We start from the raw sequence: 19,560 nt of genomic DNA on the forward strand, positions 1-19,560 counted from the left end.
CATTCATTTATATCATTGTGAGAGTATTGGGGGTAAGAAACAAGAGGAGATGCCTGGTAGTGGGTCTCATAAGAAAAGTTGATTGCGTAGTGTTATTTCCAAATGTAACCGTTAACTCGGTTTTTTCTTTGGCGGCGCGAATTTTGCCGCAGTCGCCATCTTAAACGAGAAATTTTATTCCCGAAATGATTACAAAAAAAAAAATTTTTTTTTTTTTTTGAAATTACAAGTCAAATAGTTACCACAAGGTAACAATATTGTATATTCGTTTTATTTCTTTAAAAAACGTCCTTTTTGCTCCTTTCATAACGGGTTTCTTTGTTGAGGAAAATAAGGGGGGGGGAAGGAGTTGTTAAAGGTTGTAAAGGAATGTCGGGGGTTTTTTTTTCTTTCTAAACCATTTTTATTTCTAGAAACAAAAAAAAAAAAAAAAAGGAGTTTCAAATTTCGAAAAAAAAAAAATTTTTTTTTTTTTTAAAAAAAAAGAAAGAAAAAAAAAATGAAAGAAGGTAAAGGAACCGTTATACATTACCAAAGTAATTTTTTTTTTCTCTCAAAAACTCCTCCATTTTTATGTGAAAATATTTACGGAATTTTCGGAGTTTTTTGATCTACCAAAAAAAAATTCAATTGTTTAATTGTTACCAAAAAATAGTAATTTTATTTTTTATTCTTCACATCAATGACAACATCAATTAGTATTATCAGGTATAAATGATCATTAATAATATGGTTAATATGGTTAATATGGTAACAATATGTGATAATTAATGCGGTGATAAAAGAATTATGATGAAATTGTGGCAATTACAAAAAGATTGTGTATGTTACATCAACATCCTATAATAAGTTGAGATCTGTTTTTGTCTTTGTCTTTAATTTTTGGAATTTTTTTTTTTTGATATTCTCACTTTCGCGTGATCTTTTTTTTTAAAGTTTTGTAAAACATTATACTTATCAGTTATCATACTATCATAATTATCATAATTATCATAATTTAAACTTTCAACCCTTTTTTACATTTGCATATGAAACTTGGTAACAGGTGAATATGATATATATGATAATTATCGATCGATAATTCGATAATGAAGGATAAATTAAAATTAGATCCGTAGTAAATTATGTAATACGAAAAAAAGATGACCATGAATTAATTCCCGATTTCATAGAATGATATTATTAATATAGTAAATTAAATTATTATTTTATTATTTTATCGAGAGAGAAATTAAGAAAAAAAAAATTGTTTTTTTTTATAAATTATAAATCAAAAAGAAATAATATATATATGTATATGTATATGTGTATATTATATATATACATTATTAAAATAAATCAATTCAATAAGAATGTATATTATATATATACATTATTAAAATAAATCAAATACGATAAGAATGTATATTATATATATATACATTATTAAAATAAATCAATATAATAAGAAAATAAATAGAAAAAATAAAAAAAAGAATATAAAAAAAAAATAAAAAAATAAACATTAGATAATAAAAAATAAACATTAATAAAATATTTTTTTTTCGCGAATCTTTATATAAAAGAAAAAAATTATTCGCGATTAAAAACAAAAAATTAAATTACAATAAAATACAAAATACGATGATTTGTTATTATTATTATTATTATTAAAAAATAATTTCTATGCCCAATACAAGTAAAAAGTATTCTATGTAGAAAAAAAAAAAAAAAATAATGAGAAAAAAAGGAATTCTATCCAAGAAATACCCTCTATATAAAAAAGAAATAGAAAATAGAAATAGAAAATAGAAAAATGTCCATGAAATATCAATGTAATATACGTGTAATACAAAAAAAAAATTGTTCAGATATATATAAAAAAAAAAAATTGTGTAATATATAAAAAATATGCAAATAAAAATATTGTCCAATGAAATAATGTCCCAGTGAAATAACAAAGTGATAATACAAATAAAGAAAAAAAAAAAGAAAAATAATTAATTTTTTTTTTTGTTGTGTATATATGTACAACTAAATGTCCATTTCTATGTATATGAATAAAAAAAAAAAAAAAGATCTATAGTAAATTTTTACCCTAAAGAAGTTTCATTCATCTTTGCGTTGTAATACAACAAAAGTTGCCAACTCTTTTGTATGAAATTCTTCATCATATAAATAATTCATTTTATCGAAATTATCAAAAGTATAATTATTATCTTTTAATATGATAGGAATTTTTGTAATAGAAATGATCTCATATTCAGGTTTGTAATCACAATTTTGAGAGGCAGCGGAAGAAACATAAAAATTATTTTGTGTAGAAGTAGAAGATTTTGGGGTACGAGTAATTGGAGTATAACTAGTTGTGGGAGTACGAGAGGCAGAGGTAGTTGTTGTATTACAAGGATTATAAATAATAGGAACTATTTCAGATGAATCACCGGAAGAATTAGAATTTAAAGAAATATTATCGGAATTGAAACGATTTCTTTGATGTAAAGAAGAAATTGAATAAGAAGATGAGTTCGATCTTCTTATACCAATAACATTAGAAGTAACAATTTCTTCACCATCAACAAAATCGGGTTCATCATTACTTAATCTTTCAATAGGAATTACTTTATACTTAGGGGAGGTGGTATGTATTTTTACGCGATGGGAAATTAAAGTTTGTAATGGTTTAATACCATAAAAACTTGCTTCATAATCTAATTTTTGTAAAATGCTTAATGGGATGGAGTTTGGTAAAGTGCCAGTCCTTAAAAATGATAAAATATAATTGAATAATTCACCATCTCTATCGATGAATAATTCTTCTGGCCAAGGATATTGAGGATGAGCTGAAGAAGGGGGTAAATTAGGGGATCGAAATATGAAAAATAATTCGGATAAATAAGAAGGATATGTACATAATGTTTGTTGTGTTGTCATATAAGTAATTCCTCCCACATTTAATTTTATAGCAACCGGATGAACGAAACTAAAAAAGAAAAAAGAAAATTTTAATTAGAAAATTATCCTTAAATATAGATTTAATTTCTTGATAATAAATAAATTTTACCTTGGAGTAACAGGAGAGAATTTTGGCTTATTAAAGATATTGTTTATGCTATACCTTTTATAATTATTTTTAGTATGAGGAAATGGATATGGATGCGATTGTTGTGGTTGATGATGTGGCTGATGATGTGGTTGATGATGTGAATGTTGTTGTGGTTGTTGTTGTGGTTGTGGTTGTGGTTGAATTGGTAATTGTGGTTTTGTATCAAATTGATAAAATGGTTTTAATGGTTTTTCTTTTGTTGAATTGAATTTGGATTCTGGAAGTGTAATTTTTGTATTTCCTTGAATGGGATTTAATTTAATTTCCCTGGTGATAATTTCTTCTTTAACATTGGTCGTGTTAGTGATAATTGTTGAAGGTGTGATGGTTTCCTTTTTATTCTTTTTGGAAATTTTCGTAATTTTTGATATACAAATAAATGGTTTTTTACACTTTCCAAAGAACTTTTTTATTTTATTTGGAACGGCCATTTTTTTTTTTTAATATTCCTTAAAATAAAAAGATGTATTTAATAAAATATAAACAAAAGATAAAATATAAAAAAAATTATTTACAATTTTACAAAATTGAATTTTCTTTTTTTTAATTTTTTTTTTATATATAACTAAAAAAAAAGTATATATAAAAAAAAATAAATAAAAAAAAAATTATATTTTAAGAGAAGAGAAAAAAAAAAAACTTTATTATCTCGAAATTCGAGATATGAAGTAAAGAAAAGAAGAGAAAAAAAAAAAATTTTAAATGGATTTTCAGATGCTTGATATTTATAATTTTTTTTCAAAAAAAGAGATAAGGCGGGAAACATAAAATATCATGTTATTCTTGTGTGGTGATACATGAATTTAAAATGTATATGACGTAGAATGCACGTATGACAAGTTTTAAAAAAAAGAGACAAAAAAAAAATTTTTTTTTTTTTATTGTTTCATGTAAAATAAAGTGGGGGATATTCATTCTTTATTATAAAAAAAAAAAAAATTAAAATAATATAATATAATATATATACATATATATACAGTATATTATATATATATATATATATATATTATTATATTGTATTCTTTGTTGATATAACCAAATTTAATCTTTTCATACAGTTATAAAAAAATTTTTTTCTTTTTCTTTTTCTTTTTTTATAATAAGGAATACTTTAAACTTTACAAGAACAAGCGGAATAAGGTAATAATAATGTATGATGTAAATCATGACCTCTAAAGAGATTTCAATAAATCAAAATATGGTAAATTAAAAACTAATAATGAAAATTTTTCAATCTCCGTTATTTTAAAATAAATATTAACTCTTACTAATAAGTCAATAACAGGAACATAACAGGTAAATATACATTTATTTGGATGGAACCGTTGGATAAATTAAGCGTAATTGATAAAATTTAAAGTTTTTTTTTTTATGTACTCTTTTTTCTTCTTTAAAAGATTTTAAAAATGAATTATAATCTTCTACTCTTTTAAGTAATAAAATAAAAACTTTAAATTTAAAAAAGGGAAAATCATAACCGTAAAGGATATTATTTATTAATAATTAACTTAAATCTTTTTTTTTTTAAATGGAAGTAAAAAAAAAAAAAAATTTTTTTTTTTTAAAGTTGGATTAATCTTTCATTGTAAAAAATATAAAAAAAATATAAAAAAATATAAAAAAAAATAAATAAATATATTTATGTATTTATATCTATGTTAAAAATATAATTAGATTTTCACTTTTTCCTTTGAAAGGATAGAAATGCATCTAATAAATATTTATATAGAGAAGAAGAAAAAAGGAAATCTTAAAAAGCAAACGCGAGATGATTTAAAATAATATTTTCTTTTTTTTTTAAAAGGAGAAAAAAAATAAAAAAAAAAAGAGATGGAAAAAAATAAAATTTTAGATTTTCTATTGTAATACTACAATGAAAAAAATAGATATACAAGTTTTTTTTTTCTCTTATCTTTTCTTTTACCCTATGTGAGAAAAAAAAAAAAAAAAAGAATATTGGTCATATGTGAAATCTGCAAGGAAGTTCGGTTTCAAAAGATGCATACTTTTTGACGTAGCAATTCAAGTATAAGTTCTAGTAAATTCCATATTTAAATTAACTAAATATATAAAAATAAGTTGACAATGAACCTAAATTAATTTTTATTAAGATAAGCTTAATTCTGCCATGTGGAGATTTTGTACTTGGATAGACACCAACAAATATTGTAAATACGGTAATAATCCCGTTATTTTATTATTAAAAAAGTAAATTTTACGACTCTTACAAAGTATAAAGTAATTTAAAGTAATTTTTGAAATTAATTTACCTAATTTACTATAATTTACTAGTAAACCCAATTAAGTTATTTTTACTTGTTTATTACCTAAATAAAGAAATCTTCCTGCCATGTAAGAACCTCCTCTTTTTTAATTGAAATGTTTCAAATCTTAATACAAAAATTAAAAAAATGTAATAAATTTCATGTATGTATGATTTACGTATTTACATATAAATTCATGTATGAATATGAAATTCATGTATAAAATTCATGTATAAATTTCATGTATAAATTTCATGTATAAATTTCATGTATAAATTCATGTACAAATTTATCCAATTACCAATAAAATACCAATAATAACCGTGACTATATCATGTGAATTCGATAATCTTTATTTGTAAAATTCTTTAAAAGCAATCGTTTTCTCTTTTTGGAATCACTTTAATGGTAGATCATTTCCTCTTTTAATCTTTCGAAACCGAATGAAACGATTAAAATTGATTAATATATCAGGAATCAAATGCATGGAGACCGTCCGTTGCATATTATGCGGAATAAAATCTTTTTTACTCCGGGAATTTATGAAAAAAGTTTTAATGAACTTTAAAATAAATAAATTAATTAAAATATTTTTTATTGCTTTTTAAGTACAATTACTCATTTTAACTCATTACTCATTTTAACCGTTAAACAACAAGTTATTTTTATTCTCAAATGAAATTAAAATAAAACCTGTAAGTTTACAAGTCATGATCATTTAACTTTTTGCTTGTCGCCTGACTATATCATACGATACACAAACATTTTCTTTTTCTTTCTTTTATTCCCTCTTTTCTATTTCGTAAATGTAGTTTCTACTTTACTTTACATATCATGGGATTATCTAATGCAGGAATCTTCTTTTTTGCATTTTCAAGTTAAATAAATCAATTTTGTTATCCTATGTCAAAAAAAATTGTACGGATGTTAATTTGTTAAATCTCCGATTAAAATTACTAATAAGCTTTTTTTTAAAAGTATTGAAAGGTTTGATTTTCTTTGTTTCTATCTATTTTGTCAAATGATTATAATTCGATTGTTTTATCTTCCAATAATAACTTTTACCCTGTATATGGATTTTTCTTGGCAAAAAAAAAAAAAAAGAATAAATCTTTTATTTCTTATATGGAACATAATGTTTGTATACTCTCTAGGCATCGTTTAAAAGAAAAACCTGTTCTTTTTTTCTTTTTTTTCTTGTGATATGTAATACTAAGAATATTCTAGGTATTTTATATAATTTTAGTAAAAAATAAATTAAATGATCTTAACATTTCTATCAAGAAGTTCTTGATCGAAAAAGTGTAAATCCCCCTTTTATATTTTCATCATGTGATCCAAAAAAAAAAAAGGCGAAAAAAATCTGCGCCGAAATCGTTGAAAGGAAGTAGGGAACGATGGACCGTGTAACAATCATGAAGTTTAAAACATGAAACTCAATACGGGGTTTTCGGGTTTTTCTTTATTATAAATATACTACCCAATCATTTTCTTGATTTTCCCGGAATTTTTTAAAGCCCGTAAGGTTTTATAGTAATTATAGTAACATCTATCACATCTTTCCGTAAAAAAAAATTATGTAAAAATAAATTTTGAGTTTTAAGTAGATCTTTTTTTTAAAAAAAGACAATAGAATTAACGCGGAAACGTGGCATGTTCAGTACATCAAAGACTGTCCCGAATCGGTTTGATAATTCCTTTATTATAATTATTCTTAATAATAAATGTTATAACAATGATAATAATAACAAAAACTTCAAACATTTTAAAATTAAAATATAATAAATTATTTATTTCCCTTTTTTCCTTTTTACATTTTACTTCACTCAAACAAATTAATAATTTTACACTCAAACAATTAATCTTTACTCAAACAATTAAATGTAAGATATTTCTTATTCTGTCCAATGTCCATTCTTTTCACGTGATTCTAATGCATAATTCAATTTATTATACTTACAAATAATTGATCATTCATTCATGTATTAATTCTTATATATTGCCTAATATACAAAAGAAATAAAAAATTTTCCTTAATTAATTTGAAACTAACTTGATTGAGTGAACGATTATTATATTTAAAAATTTGGGTTTGTATAGGTTCGTACAAATAATGTACTGTAATCCTAAACCAAAACTGTTCCACATCTCAAAATTAATAATCTAGTTTTTATTTTTAAGAATAATTGGATTTGAAAATAGGTTCGTAATCCTAAATTGTAAAATTGAAAAGAAAGAAAATAAAGCCAATGATGTAACCAATAATTTATTTTTGGTTAGGCAGTTTCAAACCTCAAACAATAATCTCATTATTAAAAAAAAAACTAGATTATTAGCCAAGATGTGGAACAGTTTTGGTTTAGGATTCAAATCTTTTAAAGATTATTAATTGAAGATGTGGAACACAGTTTTGGTTTTAGGACTACGAATCCAATTTTTTTTTTAAACATAGTCTTAAAAAAAACTAGATTATTAATTTTTTCAGATTTTCCAACCAATTAAATGTTTCAACCAATTAAATGAGAAGTAATTCCTCAAATATCGATAATAAAACGGAAACACATTTTTTGTAACACATTATACTGGTGGTTGTGTTCCCAAGTTGTTGAGTCATAGAACTGAATGTACAGAAAAAAAGGGAAGATCTATTATTTGATGAAGATTTCTTTTATTGTGTATGAAAATATTTTTTTAAAAATAATAAAATTTTAAGGATTTATTCGATCATACCTATTATAATTTGAGTATCGTTCTCGAAATAATGACAAGGAATTTCGCTGCCTTTGGACCATTATAAGTACAGTCGCCTTCTGTTAGTACTTCCATTAAATGCTTTTTGTATCGTTCTCGGAAGAATGACAAGGAATTTCGCTGCCTTTGGACCATTATAAGCACAGTCGCTTTCTGTTAGTACTTCCATAAAATGCTTTTTGTATCAGAATGACAAAGAATTTCGCTGCCTTTAGACTGTTATAAGTACAGTCGCCTTCTGCTAGTACTTCCATTAAATGCTTTTTGTATTGTTCTCGGAAGAATGACAAGGAGTTCGCTGCCTTGCCTCTGAACCGTTATAAGTACAGTCGCCTTTTGCTAGTACTTCCATTAAATGCTTTTTGTATCGTTCTCGGAAGAATGACAAGGAATTTCGCTGCCTTTAGACTGTTATAAGTACAGTTTTTCACTGTGGTCTCACCATTGCTAACTTAATTTCCCTCTAACTTTATAGCACTATACAGGCGCCACCGAATAAATTCATATTATAATAATTAAAATCAGATCTTGGTGATTTTGGTTTATATAATTTTGACAAATGACTATCTCAACCAGAAAAAAATCTATACGAAAAAGATGATAATGCCAATAATATTGTTACGTAACAAAGTTTTTAAAAATAAATTTTCTACTAAAAACAAAACTTACACCATAACATATCTCTTTATCCAAACCCATCCTTTGATGTGCCATGTTATCAAGATCGTATTGTGAATTCCATTATACATTCGGTAATTACACAATAAATTTGGAAGGAATTTTGATTAAATTAATTACCCGTAATGACCCGTAATGACTTGTACTTCCAATAGTATGAAAATTTGGTTGGAAGCTTCCAATCCAAAATGGTTTTATTAGAAAATTATGCTTCCAATCTTTCCAAAGATGCTTCCAATAGTGCTTCCATTCTTCTAAGAGCACGTCACTGCAGTTATAAACAATAGATTTTCCGGAGATATCATTACTGCGTCCTCTCAAGACCAGTATATACTATGTCTTCGCTCGCATGTCCATCATACATCTTTTATAAGGTCATCAACATAAATCGAATACCTTTTAGATACTTTAATTGATTATGATTGATGGAATTTCTGGTATAACGAAATAAATTCTTGTAAAACATCATTATGTTGGAGATTTTTTTATTCAGCGTTTTATTCCAATTCCTCTCTTCGTATTCACCCTCCTCCTCTTCGACTGCTGCTTTCTGATATTGTTGTTTTATTTGTTGGGATTTGACATGGGGATTGCAACTGCGTAGACTCAGTTGTTACTCGGTTGATTATTTTAATAAATCCACCTTTCTGAATTACTATATTGTGAAGATAATTGTATGAATTTTGTTGAATTTATTATCATCTTTGTTATTACTATTAATTTCTATTTACTATAATCTAAAGACCATAGTGCGGGTTGGCCAAAATTATAAACAATTTTGCTCACACTATGGCATTGGCTCGAGTTGACTTGAGTTCTGATTCAAGTTCTGACTCGATTTATTCTTTCAGGTGAAAAAATTCTTGATTCGTTTTACTCGAATTGTCCTGACTAATATAGTAGTGATTGGAAGCATTAGGTTGTTGTTTTGTTGTGATTCTGAAACAACGAGTTACTCGGCAACCATCATTGTCGCTAAATTACGTGATTCAATCTGAAAAATATAATATTGTTATAATGAATAAGAGTTTATAGTTTTGCATTCATAAAAGTTAATTCAACAATTAAAGAAGAAAAATTATCTTACTTCACTTAAAATTTCCAATGACTATGAGTATAAGCATTTGAAGTTATTTTTTAATTATGTTTACTTGTAAAGTTGCGAGAGTTATATAAACATTTTAAAGTAGCAGCTATTAACCTATTGATTATTTTTCCATCCTTCAATAAATCCATCTTTTCTAAATTACTATCAATATGGTAAAGGTAAGTAGTGGACAATCGATGTTTCACACCTAACCGAATTTAACAATTCGTTTACAAAATGGGCTCCTTAACAATTCACGAGGACATCCATGTCGATAGATTATGTTCTCATAGAAAAACGCAATTATCGATGTTATTTTAGCACCACCCGCAAACAAACGGGGTAATTGTATTGAATTTTCGTTGAATTCTTCATCATCATCTTTGTTATTACTATTGATTCCATTCACTATAATAGTAGTTAGGTTGTTGTTTTGTTTATGATTCTGAAACAACGAGATACTCAGCAACCATCATTGTCGCTAAAATACGCGATTCAATCTGAAAAATATTATTATAGTAAATAAAAATTTATAGTTTTGCATTTATAAAATTTAATTCAACAATTTAAAAAAGAAAAATTTTCTTACTTCGCTCAAAATTTCCAATGATTATGAGTATGCACCGTATTTTTTAAAGTTATATTTTTAATTATGTTTACTGTGAGTCATGTAAACATTTTAAAGTGACAGCTGCTACTCTATTGATTATTGTTCCATTCTTAATAAATCCATCTTTCCAAATTTTGATATAAATAATATTGTTTGTGAATTTATCGTTTTATGCAAGTATGCTATGATACATCATCTAATGCAGGAAAGATGATATTTTGATTACTAATAAAGCATGATGAATGGAAACGCTTCTTTAATAAAAATGTTCGACTTTCCCCGTTCTTAATATCATACTATTTATGTAACGAAACAATGGGACCTAATTTAAAAAAATTATAAATTATTAAATAATTAAACTTGTTTGAAAAGAAGACACAAATAATGATAATTAAAATAATTGAGGACCATGCAACCGAGAAGGTAGGACACATAAAAATCAGGCTATTGTCGAGCGATATAATCGGACATTAGCTGAGAAGCTATTCAGGATAAGATGCGTTGGAATTTATGAGTCAGAGAGTACCACCTGGGTTGTGAACATCCCACGTATTGTGGATGAGCTGACATTTGCAATTTAGTAAATAAAAAGCTAGCATCAAAAATAATATTTTCCAAAGAAATAAGTATAATTAACTGTTTGGGTTAAAAAAAAAGAAGACTCACCAAACGTCCAAGCCATATAAGATATTTTTGTCTATAAGCTTTTAAGCTTTAAAATATAAGTATCAGACGTAAAAATACATTTTTTGAAAATTGCAGACGCGATCTAACATTTTTTGTAAAGTCACACCAGAATTATGCTGTTGTGAGATTTTGCAAAAGTACAGTACCTGCATTAGTTAATGTCGTACAAGATCGATTTGTTTAAAATAATTTTTTTTTCTTTTTTTCAGTAGAATACTGGAAACGAAATTCGGGCAATTCTTTTCTTTTTGTTTGGGATAATTCCTTCTTTTTTAAAGGGACAAGTTTGACGAGTTCCCTATTAAAAACGAAGTTCGGTAGGTTTGCTTTTAGAATTTAGCGTCTCTTTCTTTTTTTTTCTTTTACTTATTGTTTTTCTTACGGACAAATTCGCGAAATCTGGTTATTAAGGCCTTCTATATTCTTTTTCGAAGTCGAAGCAGGGATCATTGATTCTTTCTTGGATATCAAAGAATGGGAATTTAAATTTATCCTTTTCTTAAACCAGAGGAAGTATGATATCGAAGAATGGGAGTTTAAATTTATTCTTTCTTAAACCAGAGGAATTATGAAATGAAGTTCGACAAATTTTGGGGAAATTTTTTAATAAATTTTCTCACTTAAGAATAAAATTTATTGAGTGGACTTGTGGTCTTCTCCTATTTTATTAGAGACATGAAGTTTAGCGAGTTAGGAACGAAATTTACTTATTCTTCCGTTTTTAAAATAAAATTCCTTCCTAAATGGGTCAAATTTTAAAATTATATTATTTTAATGGACAAGAGAAGTGGTACTAGTAATAAATTAAGTATTTTTTGCCATAGAAAGGCTGGTAGAATTTTAAAACATTGCCAGAACTTTCAAGACTCATATAATCAACAAGGAAAAGAAGCGGAGCATTCTGATAAAACAAAAGTAAAATTATTTTCTTATTATCTATTTTAATTGTTAAATTAGTTTTTTCTAAAAAATTGACTTTAATGCTTATTTTTTTTTAATAGTGATTTGATTTTGATTAGTCAACTTTCGCAATGAGGATCACGAGAATCGATTTCTTCACGCTCTTTCTTAATTTCTTTATCTTCTCACTGACAGTGGTGTGCTCATTAATTCATTTTATAATATAATTTCTCAGCAAAATACGGTACCAATACGATTATTATTGTTTAGAAATAACAATCGTATTGGTTCAATTTTTCTTTCTTTTAATTTTTTTATATTTTTATTATTTTTATTTCTTCTTTTATTTTTTTATTTTCTTTTACCGTATTTTGCTGCCAAAATACTGTAAATAATTGAACCAATACGATTATATTGTTCTTAATTTTTGTGGATTTCCATTATCCTGGATAAATAATTTAGAAATATTCGGTTTTTTTCTTCTCACAAGTCAAAATTACTAGATGTAAAGATGAAATTTGGATGATTTGTTGAAGAATTACGAATCAACTTTTTATAAAATTAAAAAATAAAATAGTTTAAAAATCTAATTTGCTTATAATTATCAGCTTATAATTACAATTTTATATAATTAATATATAAAAATTATATATTAAATAAAAAAGAATATGCGTAAAATCCATGGAAATAGTATGTAAATATATTATCTATAAAAGAGGTAATGTTTTCCGTAACTCTTTCCTAAATTATTTTTAAAAAAATTATTTTAAAAAAATGTCAACAAATTCGTTTCAACTCAGCTACTGCTTTTGTTACCTTCTCCCAGTGCCCTCTTATGCCTGGCCGAATTATCGAATTACTTAGGTTTAAATTGGATAATAGGCGTAACGCCATAGTCATTTCGGGCTTCTCTGCTGGGAGAGAAGCGCATCAAGAGGGAGGGTTCCACACCCATATTCTTATGAAATTTGAAAAGAAAATTAATGTAAATGATGCTAATTTTATGGATGTGGAAGATGAGGATTGGTCTATCATCCCAATACTCAGAAGGTACAAAATTTTAAAATTATGTGAGGAAAGAGTATCAAGAAAATATAGAGCAGGCTAAGGAAGCTGGCTTCCTTATTGAATCGTGGCCTGAAGCGCTGGACGCAGGTGGTAAAAAGAAAAGGAAGGGAGGATTTGAAGATGATGAAGTGTTCGAGATGGTAAAAAGAAGCAGGACTTCTGAGGACTTTTTACAGGAGGCTAATGCCTTAAAGCCTGGGGCTCTATTGGCCAATTTTCATAATGCTAGTAAGTATGCAAATTGGGTGTTGCCAACGCGGGTCGTTGAGCCTTACACACCACCCAATTGGCATAGGCCAATGAGAGATGTTAACTGGACGAGAGTTTTGAATGGGTAGTGTAAAGAGCAGATAGAGAGGTGTAGTAGAAGAGAGAGATGTAAATCGTTATATTTGTGGGGAGCACATGGTACAGGAAAGAGCACGTGGGCACGGATGTTGGAGCCCAGTGCTACTTGGTTTAATAGAGGAGCGATGAATTTTTTAATTGGACACAGGGTGACAAGGTGGTGATCGCGGATGATTTAAGAGGGCCCGGAGTTACGAACGAAAGTGGGGTGGATTTTTGGGAATTGAAGGATTTTATCTGTGGGCAAGATGAGGTTAATGTTAGACAGGCATACACAAGGTGGAAGACTGTGAAGGGACCATTATTTTTTATTTTTATTTCTAATTATAGTCCGGAATTTTTTGGATGGAATACTGGTAGTACGAGGGAGTGCTTTCTCTATAATATGATGGAATGGCACGTGCCCGAGACGTTTTATAATATTATGTATAAATATAGAGGGAGAATTAAATCAGATCGAAAATAAAAAAAAATGTCTTCTTCCAATTATCGTTTTTCTTAAATAAACAAAATAAAATAATATTCACATGTAAAAGTGAATATGGTGAAAGTCTTTAAAAAGATATAAACTTAATGATGAAGTGCTTGGACCTAAAAGAGGCAAATATCTATGTAAAATTAGGTGGTTTATACATAAATATTTATGAAGATATCAATTTTTTCTAATATAATATATATATTTATATAAAAATATATTAAAAATAAATATATAAAAAGGGTTTTTTTTAATTTATATTCCAGTTATAATTATTTTTAAATAAACATATAAATTAATTATTAACTGATTAAAAATTAAAAAAATTTCATTTTTTAAATCAAATATATTATTTTTTTTTTTTGCAAGAAGTGCAATTTGTGAGTTTATTAATTATTAAATCAAATAAAATATTTATCAGAAAATAATTAATAATTTTGTAATTATTTACTTTATTTATTATATTATTGGATAACTATTTAAAATTTCAAAAAATTTATTTATATAATTAGAATAATTAATTTTAGGTTTTTTTACTGGGGTGATCATCACCGTTGGCCGGAATTATCAATTTTTACCGGCACTATATTTTTTTAATGCTAGTCATCATCCCAGGTGATAGTTAGAAAATTCTTAATTTTAATTGTAATTTTCTTTAAAATATATATTTTTCTAATTTATAATTATATTTTTTGTTTAAATTTAACAATTTTTTTATTAATTAAATATATGCTTATTTTTTTTTTTTTTTTTTAAATGTTGAATCATGTACCATTTTATTAGAATATATTTGGATTACATAATAATCACAAATATTCTATGAATGATACTTCCAGCTCCAGACCAGTTCGATCAAACATTAAATATTATATTACCAATAGAATTAAGAATAAAAGTAAAATGTATGCTTATTAATTTTAATTTTTATTTAAAAAAAATATATATTTTTTTAATATAATTAAAAAATAATTTAATTATTTATTAATAATATTATATATTAAATTTTATTATCTAATATATTAGGATTTTTATGTTGCTATTAAAGATAAAAATTATTATCTTTTATTAAATATTTATTAAAATATTTGTTAGTAATATTAATAATACTTTTCTTTTTTTTTAGTTAATTTTTTTTTGTTTTTAATTATATAATATATTAAAAATTTTTTATCATCTGATAAACTTTTATTATAAATTTATATACTTTTAACATTTTTTAAATCTCTAAATATTTACATATAATCTAAATTTCTATAACTCCATCTTTCATTTCTTTTTCTTTTCTAATATATTTTTCTATGATTTTATTATATATTATTTTGCTAATTTGGCAAGCTAATATTTTAAAAAAATAATTTTATCATAATAAATATAATATAAAAGATCCAAATAGTATTGGAAAAGTAATCATTTTAATAGGACCCTGGATATCTCCAAAACAGGTCATAAGTCACATTTTCAGTCAAATATGGCATAGTAGCCTTTATCTTTATTAATTATTTATCAAACTTTACAAAATTACATATGAGAAAAAAGAAAATAAAATAAAAAAAATTAACTAAAAACAAAGCTATATAGTCTCCTAGAAAGAAATTAAAATTAAAAGAAAATTCAAAAGAAAAATCGCTAATACTAACACTTCCTAGATCTCCCCCCTTGATATATTCCAACCAAAGTAGAAGCAACTATGCAAAGTCACATTTTCAGCAAATTGGCCCATTTTTTAGAAGCTCAAAAAATCATTTTTTGTAAATATCTCAGCATCTAGTAGTCAAATTTTAATGAACTTTTTTTTAAATTGTAGAGCTAAATAAGGGTTACAAAATAAAAAAAGTTCATTAAAATTGAATCACTGGATGCTAAGATATTTACAAAAAATGATTTTTTGAGTTTTAGCAAAAAGTAGTGTTTTTAGCCAAAAGTCCATTATAACCTTTATATTAGATATCTGGGATCCTATTTTAATATATATATACATTTATAAATTCAACTTAAAAATATATATTAGATATTTATTGTACGATTTTTATCTTAATCTTTTACTTTCTTTGTATAATATTTTATAAAGGCTTTTATTTTAAATCACTGAGAGTGATCATCACCATTGGCCAGAATTATCAATTTTTACTGGCACTATATTTTTTTAATGCTAATTGATTGTCATAATTTCAGTCACCAGTGATCATCATCCCAGGTAATAGTTAGAAAAATTCTTTTATAAAAATATTCAATAATAGGTTCTCATCTTCTATATATTAATGCATTTGTTTTTTAGATATTTTATATTGCTAAAACTAAAAATTATATAAAATAAATTCATGTTTAAAAAATAGAGAAAAATTTTTTTTTTAAAAAAAAAGAAAATATTTATTATTTAAGTGAAACATGTTTTGTAGGTAAAAATTTGCAATTTATTATTAAATAAATACTTTAATTAAATTTAATATTTAAAGAAAAAACCATATTTATATATATATATATATACAGTGATACCTCTTTAAGTGTACCCCCCTTGGGACCATAGTAAAAAAATAGTAGAATGTGCACTTAGAGAGAGTGTGCATTTATAGAAAGTAAAATATTAATTGCCGATCCGCATGTGATCAATAGAATTTACATAGTAAAATGCGGCGTTATGTTAATTAATAAAAAAAATGCCGTTTGAAATCTCTGTTTCCCCAAGAAACAACAACGTCAAATACATACATAACTCCCAAAAAACTTGTTGCAACTGGCGCTATTATATCAGAACTTCATTATTATGTCCATATTTATATGACTTGTTTATTATTTTTTAAGAAAAAAATTCAAGATAACTATTCCTATTTTGAAATTATGCTAAAACTTAATAAAAGTCCTTTTATTATTCATATATTTCATTATATTCATATTTTTTACAAACTGGACATATTTGTGAAAGAAAAAGAGATATAAAAGTGCGTAGTGTTATTAAAAATGTAATAGTTGACAGAAATAATAATCAAAAAAAGTTTTATAAGCGTCAAAGAAAAGTTAAAGAGTTTATACCATAGAAGTAAAATAGTAGTAAATACTATGAAATCTCCATTTCCTACATATAAAACTTTATAAACTGCAAAGAAAAAAAACTTTTTATAAAAAAATTTTTTTTTCTAAGATCTTAAACGTATATTGCAGGTGTTAAATTACGCAATTGTATAACAATATGGTTGAATTTTATTTGATATAAAAACATGATCGACATGGCTTATATATAAAAGTTGCGTCGCATTTTATTATATAAATTCTATCGATCACATGCGGATCAGCAATTAAGAGCTTTTATAAGTTGTGACCAAATCCACCGTGCACTTAAAGAGAATTTATATAGTGCGTTGTGACCATGGGTATCGAACTTAATGGAATAGATAAATAATATATCGAATTGAAGATTACATGGTAGAAAGTCATATAATCGGATAAATAATTAGCTGGAAAGGATAAATGTTTAGGAGAAGGAATGATCTACATGATGTAATGTTTATTAAATGATTAATGACGAACTAATAGATCAATCAGGAGTCGATCAATGCGGCTTAGCAACCAGTTTATCAAGTTCATCAACAGGAATAATTAGGTATGAACTATGCCACAAAAGATAGATTATGGGACAATATGAAAAGATAATATAAAAGATAATATGAAAAGATGATACAAAAAGATAGCACAGCCACAAAAGATGGGTTATAAATTATTTTTTTACGATGTAATATTTGAAAGATAGAAAAGATAACATGTAAAATAGTATATAAAATAACATATAAAATAGTATATAAAATAACATATAAAATAGTATATAAAATAACATATAAAATAGTATATAAAATAACATATAAAATAGTATATAAAATAACATATAAAATAGTATATGAAATAGCATATTAGAAAAGATAAAATAGCACATGAAAGAAAATATATTGGAAAAGATTATATATAATGAAAAGATAACACATAACATAAAATATTAGAAAGAAATAAAAAGTAAGAAAAGAAAGAATAAGAAAGTTGGTTTAAATGGGAGCGGAATGGGAAGTGAATTCCACAGTCGCCAGTTAGGATTTTGAATTTTAGGTAATTTAGTTAGTTGTGAATTTTATGAAGATCAAAATATAAATAAAGTACTTTTTACCCATTAATTAATGATTATCGACTCTTTTATACTGTTTTCTTATGATGAAAAAGTATGTTAAATAATGAATTCCTTTACCATTTGATATATGAGAAACGCACAAACATAATAGTTCAGTTAGTCAGAATGTACACAATCATATGAGTGAAGGGTTCATAAATGTTTGTAAAAACGTTAATTATTAAAAGTTATTTCGAATATACTTATGGTTCGCCTAAGTTTTAATTAATGTTAAATAAGTATTAAAATGATGGAATGAATATAAATATAAAGAATTAAGGAGTCCCAAGTGTGACTCGTATTATTTTGAGAAACCTGAGTGTGGTTTATTGAGAAGCCCAAGTATGGCTTGTATATTAAGAAAGTCCGAGACCAGTGACTTTAGAGCCCAAGTGTGGCTGATGTATATTAAGAAATCCATGTGTAACTTAAAAATTGGTGAAAATTAAGTTAAAGATTTAAAACTAAACTAAGCAAGAATATTAATGTTTTGCTGAGAGCACATATAACAGAAGCAGGGAACTTTGTTTACCACCAGGTGGCAGACGGGGGTGACAGCGTGCGCTCATAGAGGGTGCGCTTATAGAGGTGTCACTGTATTTTTTTTTTTTTTTTAATGATTTATATATGCTTTATTGATATGTAGTTTATATACCATACAAACAAATTATCATAAGCTATATCCATCCAGTAGGATGCAATCATCAAAATACATATTTATATATATATTAATAAATATTAAATATTATTTTATTGATATAAAAAAAAGGTCTAATATTGTTCATTTATATAAATCAATGTCAATAATTGTCTTTACATGTCCATATTATAACTTTGATTAATGCAAGAAAATTTTTATTATATTAATCCATATCTAACTATAAAGTAGTTTTCATGCCTATTAGCTTGTATTATGTTTAATTAATATTAAATATTTAAATCACCTTCACTTTCATATCTTTATTACAATAGTCACATTAATATTTACTAATCATTACTAAAGTATCAGACTTAACCCTTCTGATTGGTATTATCTTGATCCTTCTTTGTATTATACAAGTTAAGTTAGTATCACGTAATGGGTCAAGAACAATACATTTGCATAGGAATCACAATCTGTATCATCTATTTGTATAATTATAAAATTAATATTACAAGTTTCTCTACTGATGTTTTTAATTTTCTAACAATTGAACAAATGAAAGCAAAAGAATGAAAACTTAAAGATAAAGATATCAATAAATTATATAATCAGATGTTAGGGATAAAGCATTTCTTAAGTTGATAAACTCATCACTTATTTTTGAGTATTCCAGTCAGACTGGCTAGTAAAGCTGATCAATAAAATCTGAAAAAGTAATAAGCTTCATTTTTGTATGCACTTTTATATTTGAAAATAATACTAAATACTTATTTATGCATGCTAGTGTTCTGTACAGATCAAATCAGATTGAATTAGT

The 19,560-nt window shown here is 25.3% G+C and overlaps 3 protein-coding genes across 3 annotated transcripts; 2 read left to right on the plus strand and 1 right to left on the minus strand.

The window, feature by feature from the left end:
• Positions 1-1,258: 1,258 nt before the first annotated feature.
• On the minus strand, positions 1,259-3,652 carry OCT59_024690 (uncharacterized protein). The gene is made up of 3 exons (XM_025315297.2): positions 3,601-3,652; positions 3,044-3,534; positions 1,259-2,962 (listed from the first exon to the last, which is right to left on the minus strand). Exons 2-3 carry the CDS (start codon positions 3,514-3,516, stop codon positions 2,089-2,091), a joined length of 1,347 nt encoding a protein of 448 aa, XP_025183242.2. The 5' UTR covers positions 3,517-3,534; positions 3,601-3,652; the 3' UTR covers positions 1,259-2,088.
• Positions 3,653-11,275: 7,623 nt separating this feature from the next.
• OCT59_024691 (uncharacterized protein) lies at positions 11,276-12,166 on the plus strand (the record flags this gene model as incomplete). The annotated part of the gene is made up of 6 exons (XM_066133271.1): positions 11,276-11,283; positions 11,441-11,479; positions 11,574-11,675; positions 11,834-11,909; positions 11,991-12,077; positions 12,164-12,166. 6 exons carry the CDS (start codon positions 11,276-11,278, stop codon positions 12,164-12,166), a joined length of 315 nt encoding a protein of 104 aa, XP_065991611.1.
• An 888-nt stretch (positions 12,167-13,054) lies between these two features.
• Positions 13,055-13,468, plus strand: OCT59_024692 (uncharacterized protein; the record flags this gene model as incomplete). The annotated part of the gene is made up of 2 exons (XM_066133280.1): positions 13,055-13,112; positions 13,161-13,468. The coding sequence occupies 2 exons, from the start codon at positions 13,055-13,057 to the stop codon at positions 13,466-13,468; spliced, it is 366 nt and encodes a 121-aa protein (XP_065991612.1).
• Between the last annotated feature and the right edge of the window lie 6,092 nt (positions 13,469-19,560).

Source organism: Rhizophagus irregularis, chromosome 5 (genome assembly GCF_026210795.1).
Source record: "Rhizophagus irregularis chromosome 5, complete sequence".
In the NCBI taxonomy this organism is placed as follows: Eukaryota; Fungi; Glomeromycota; class Glomeromycetes; order Glomerales; family Glomeraceae; genus Rhizophagus; species Rhizophagus irregularis.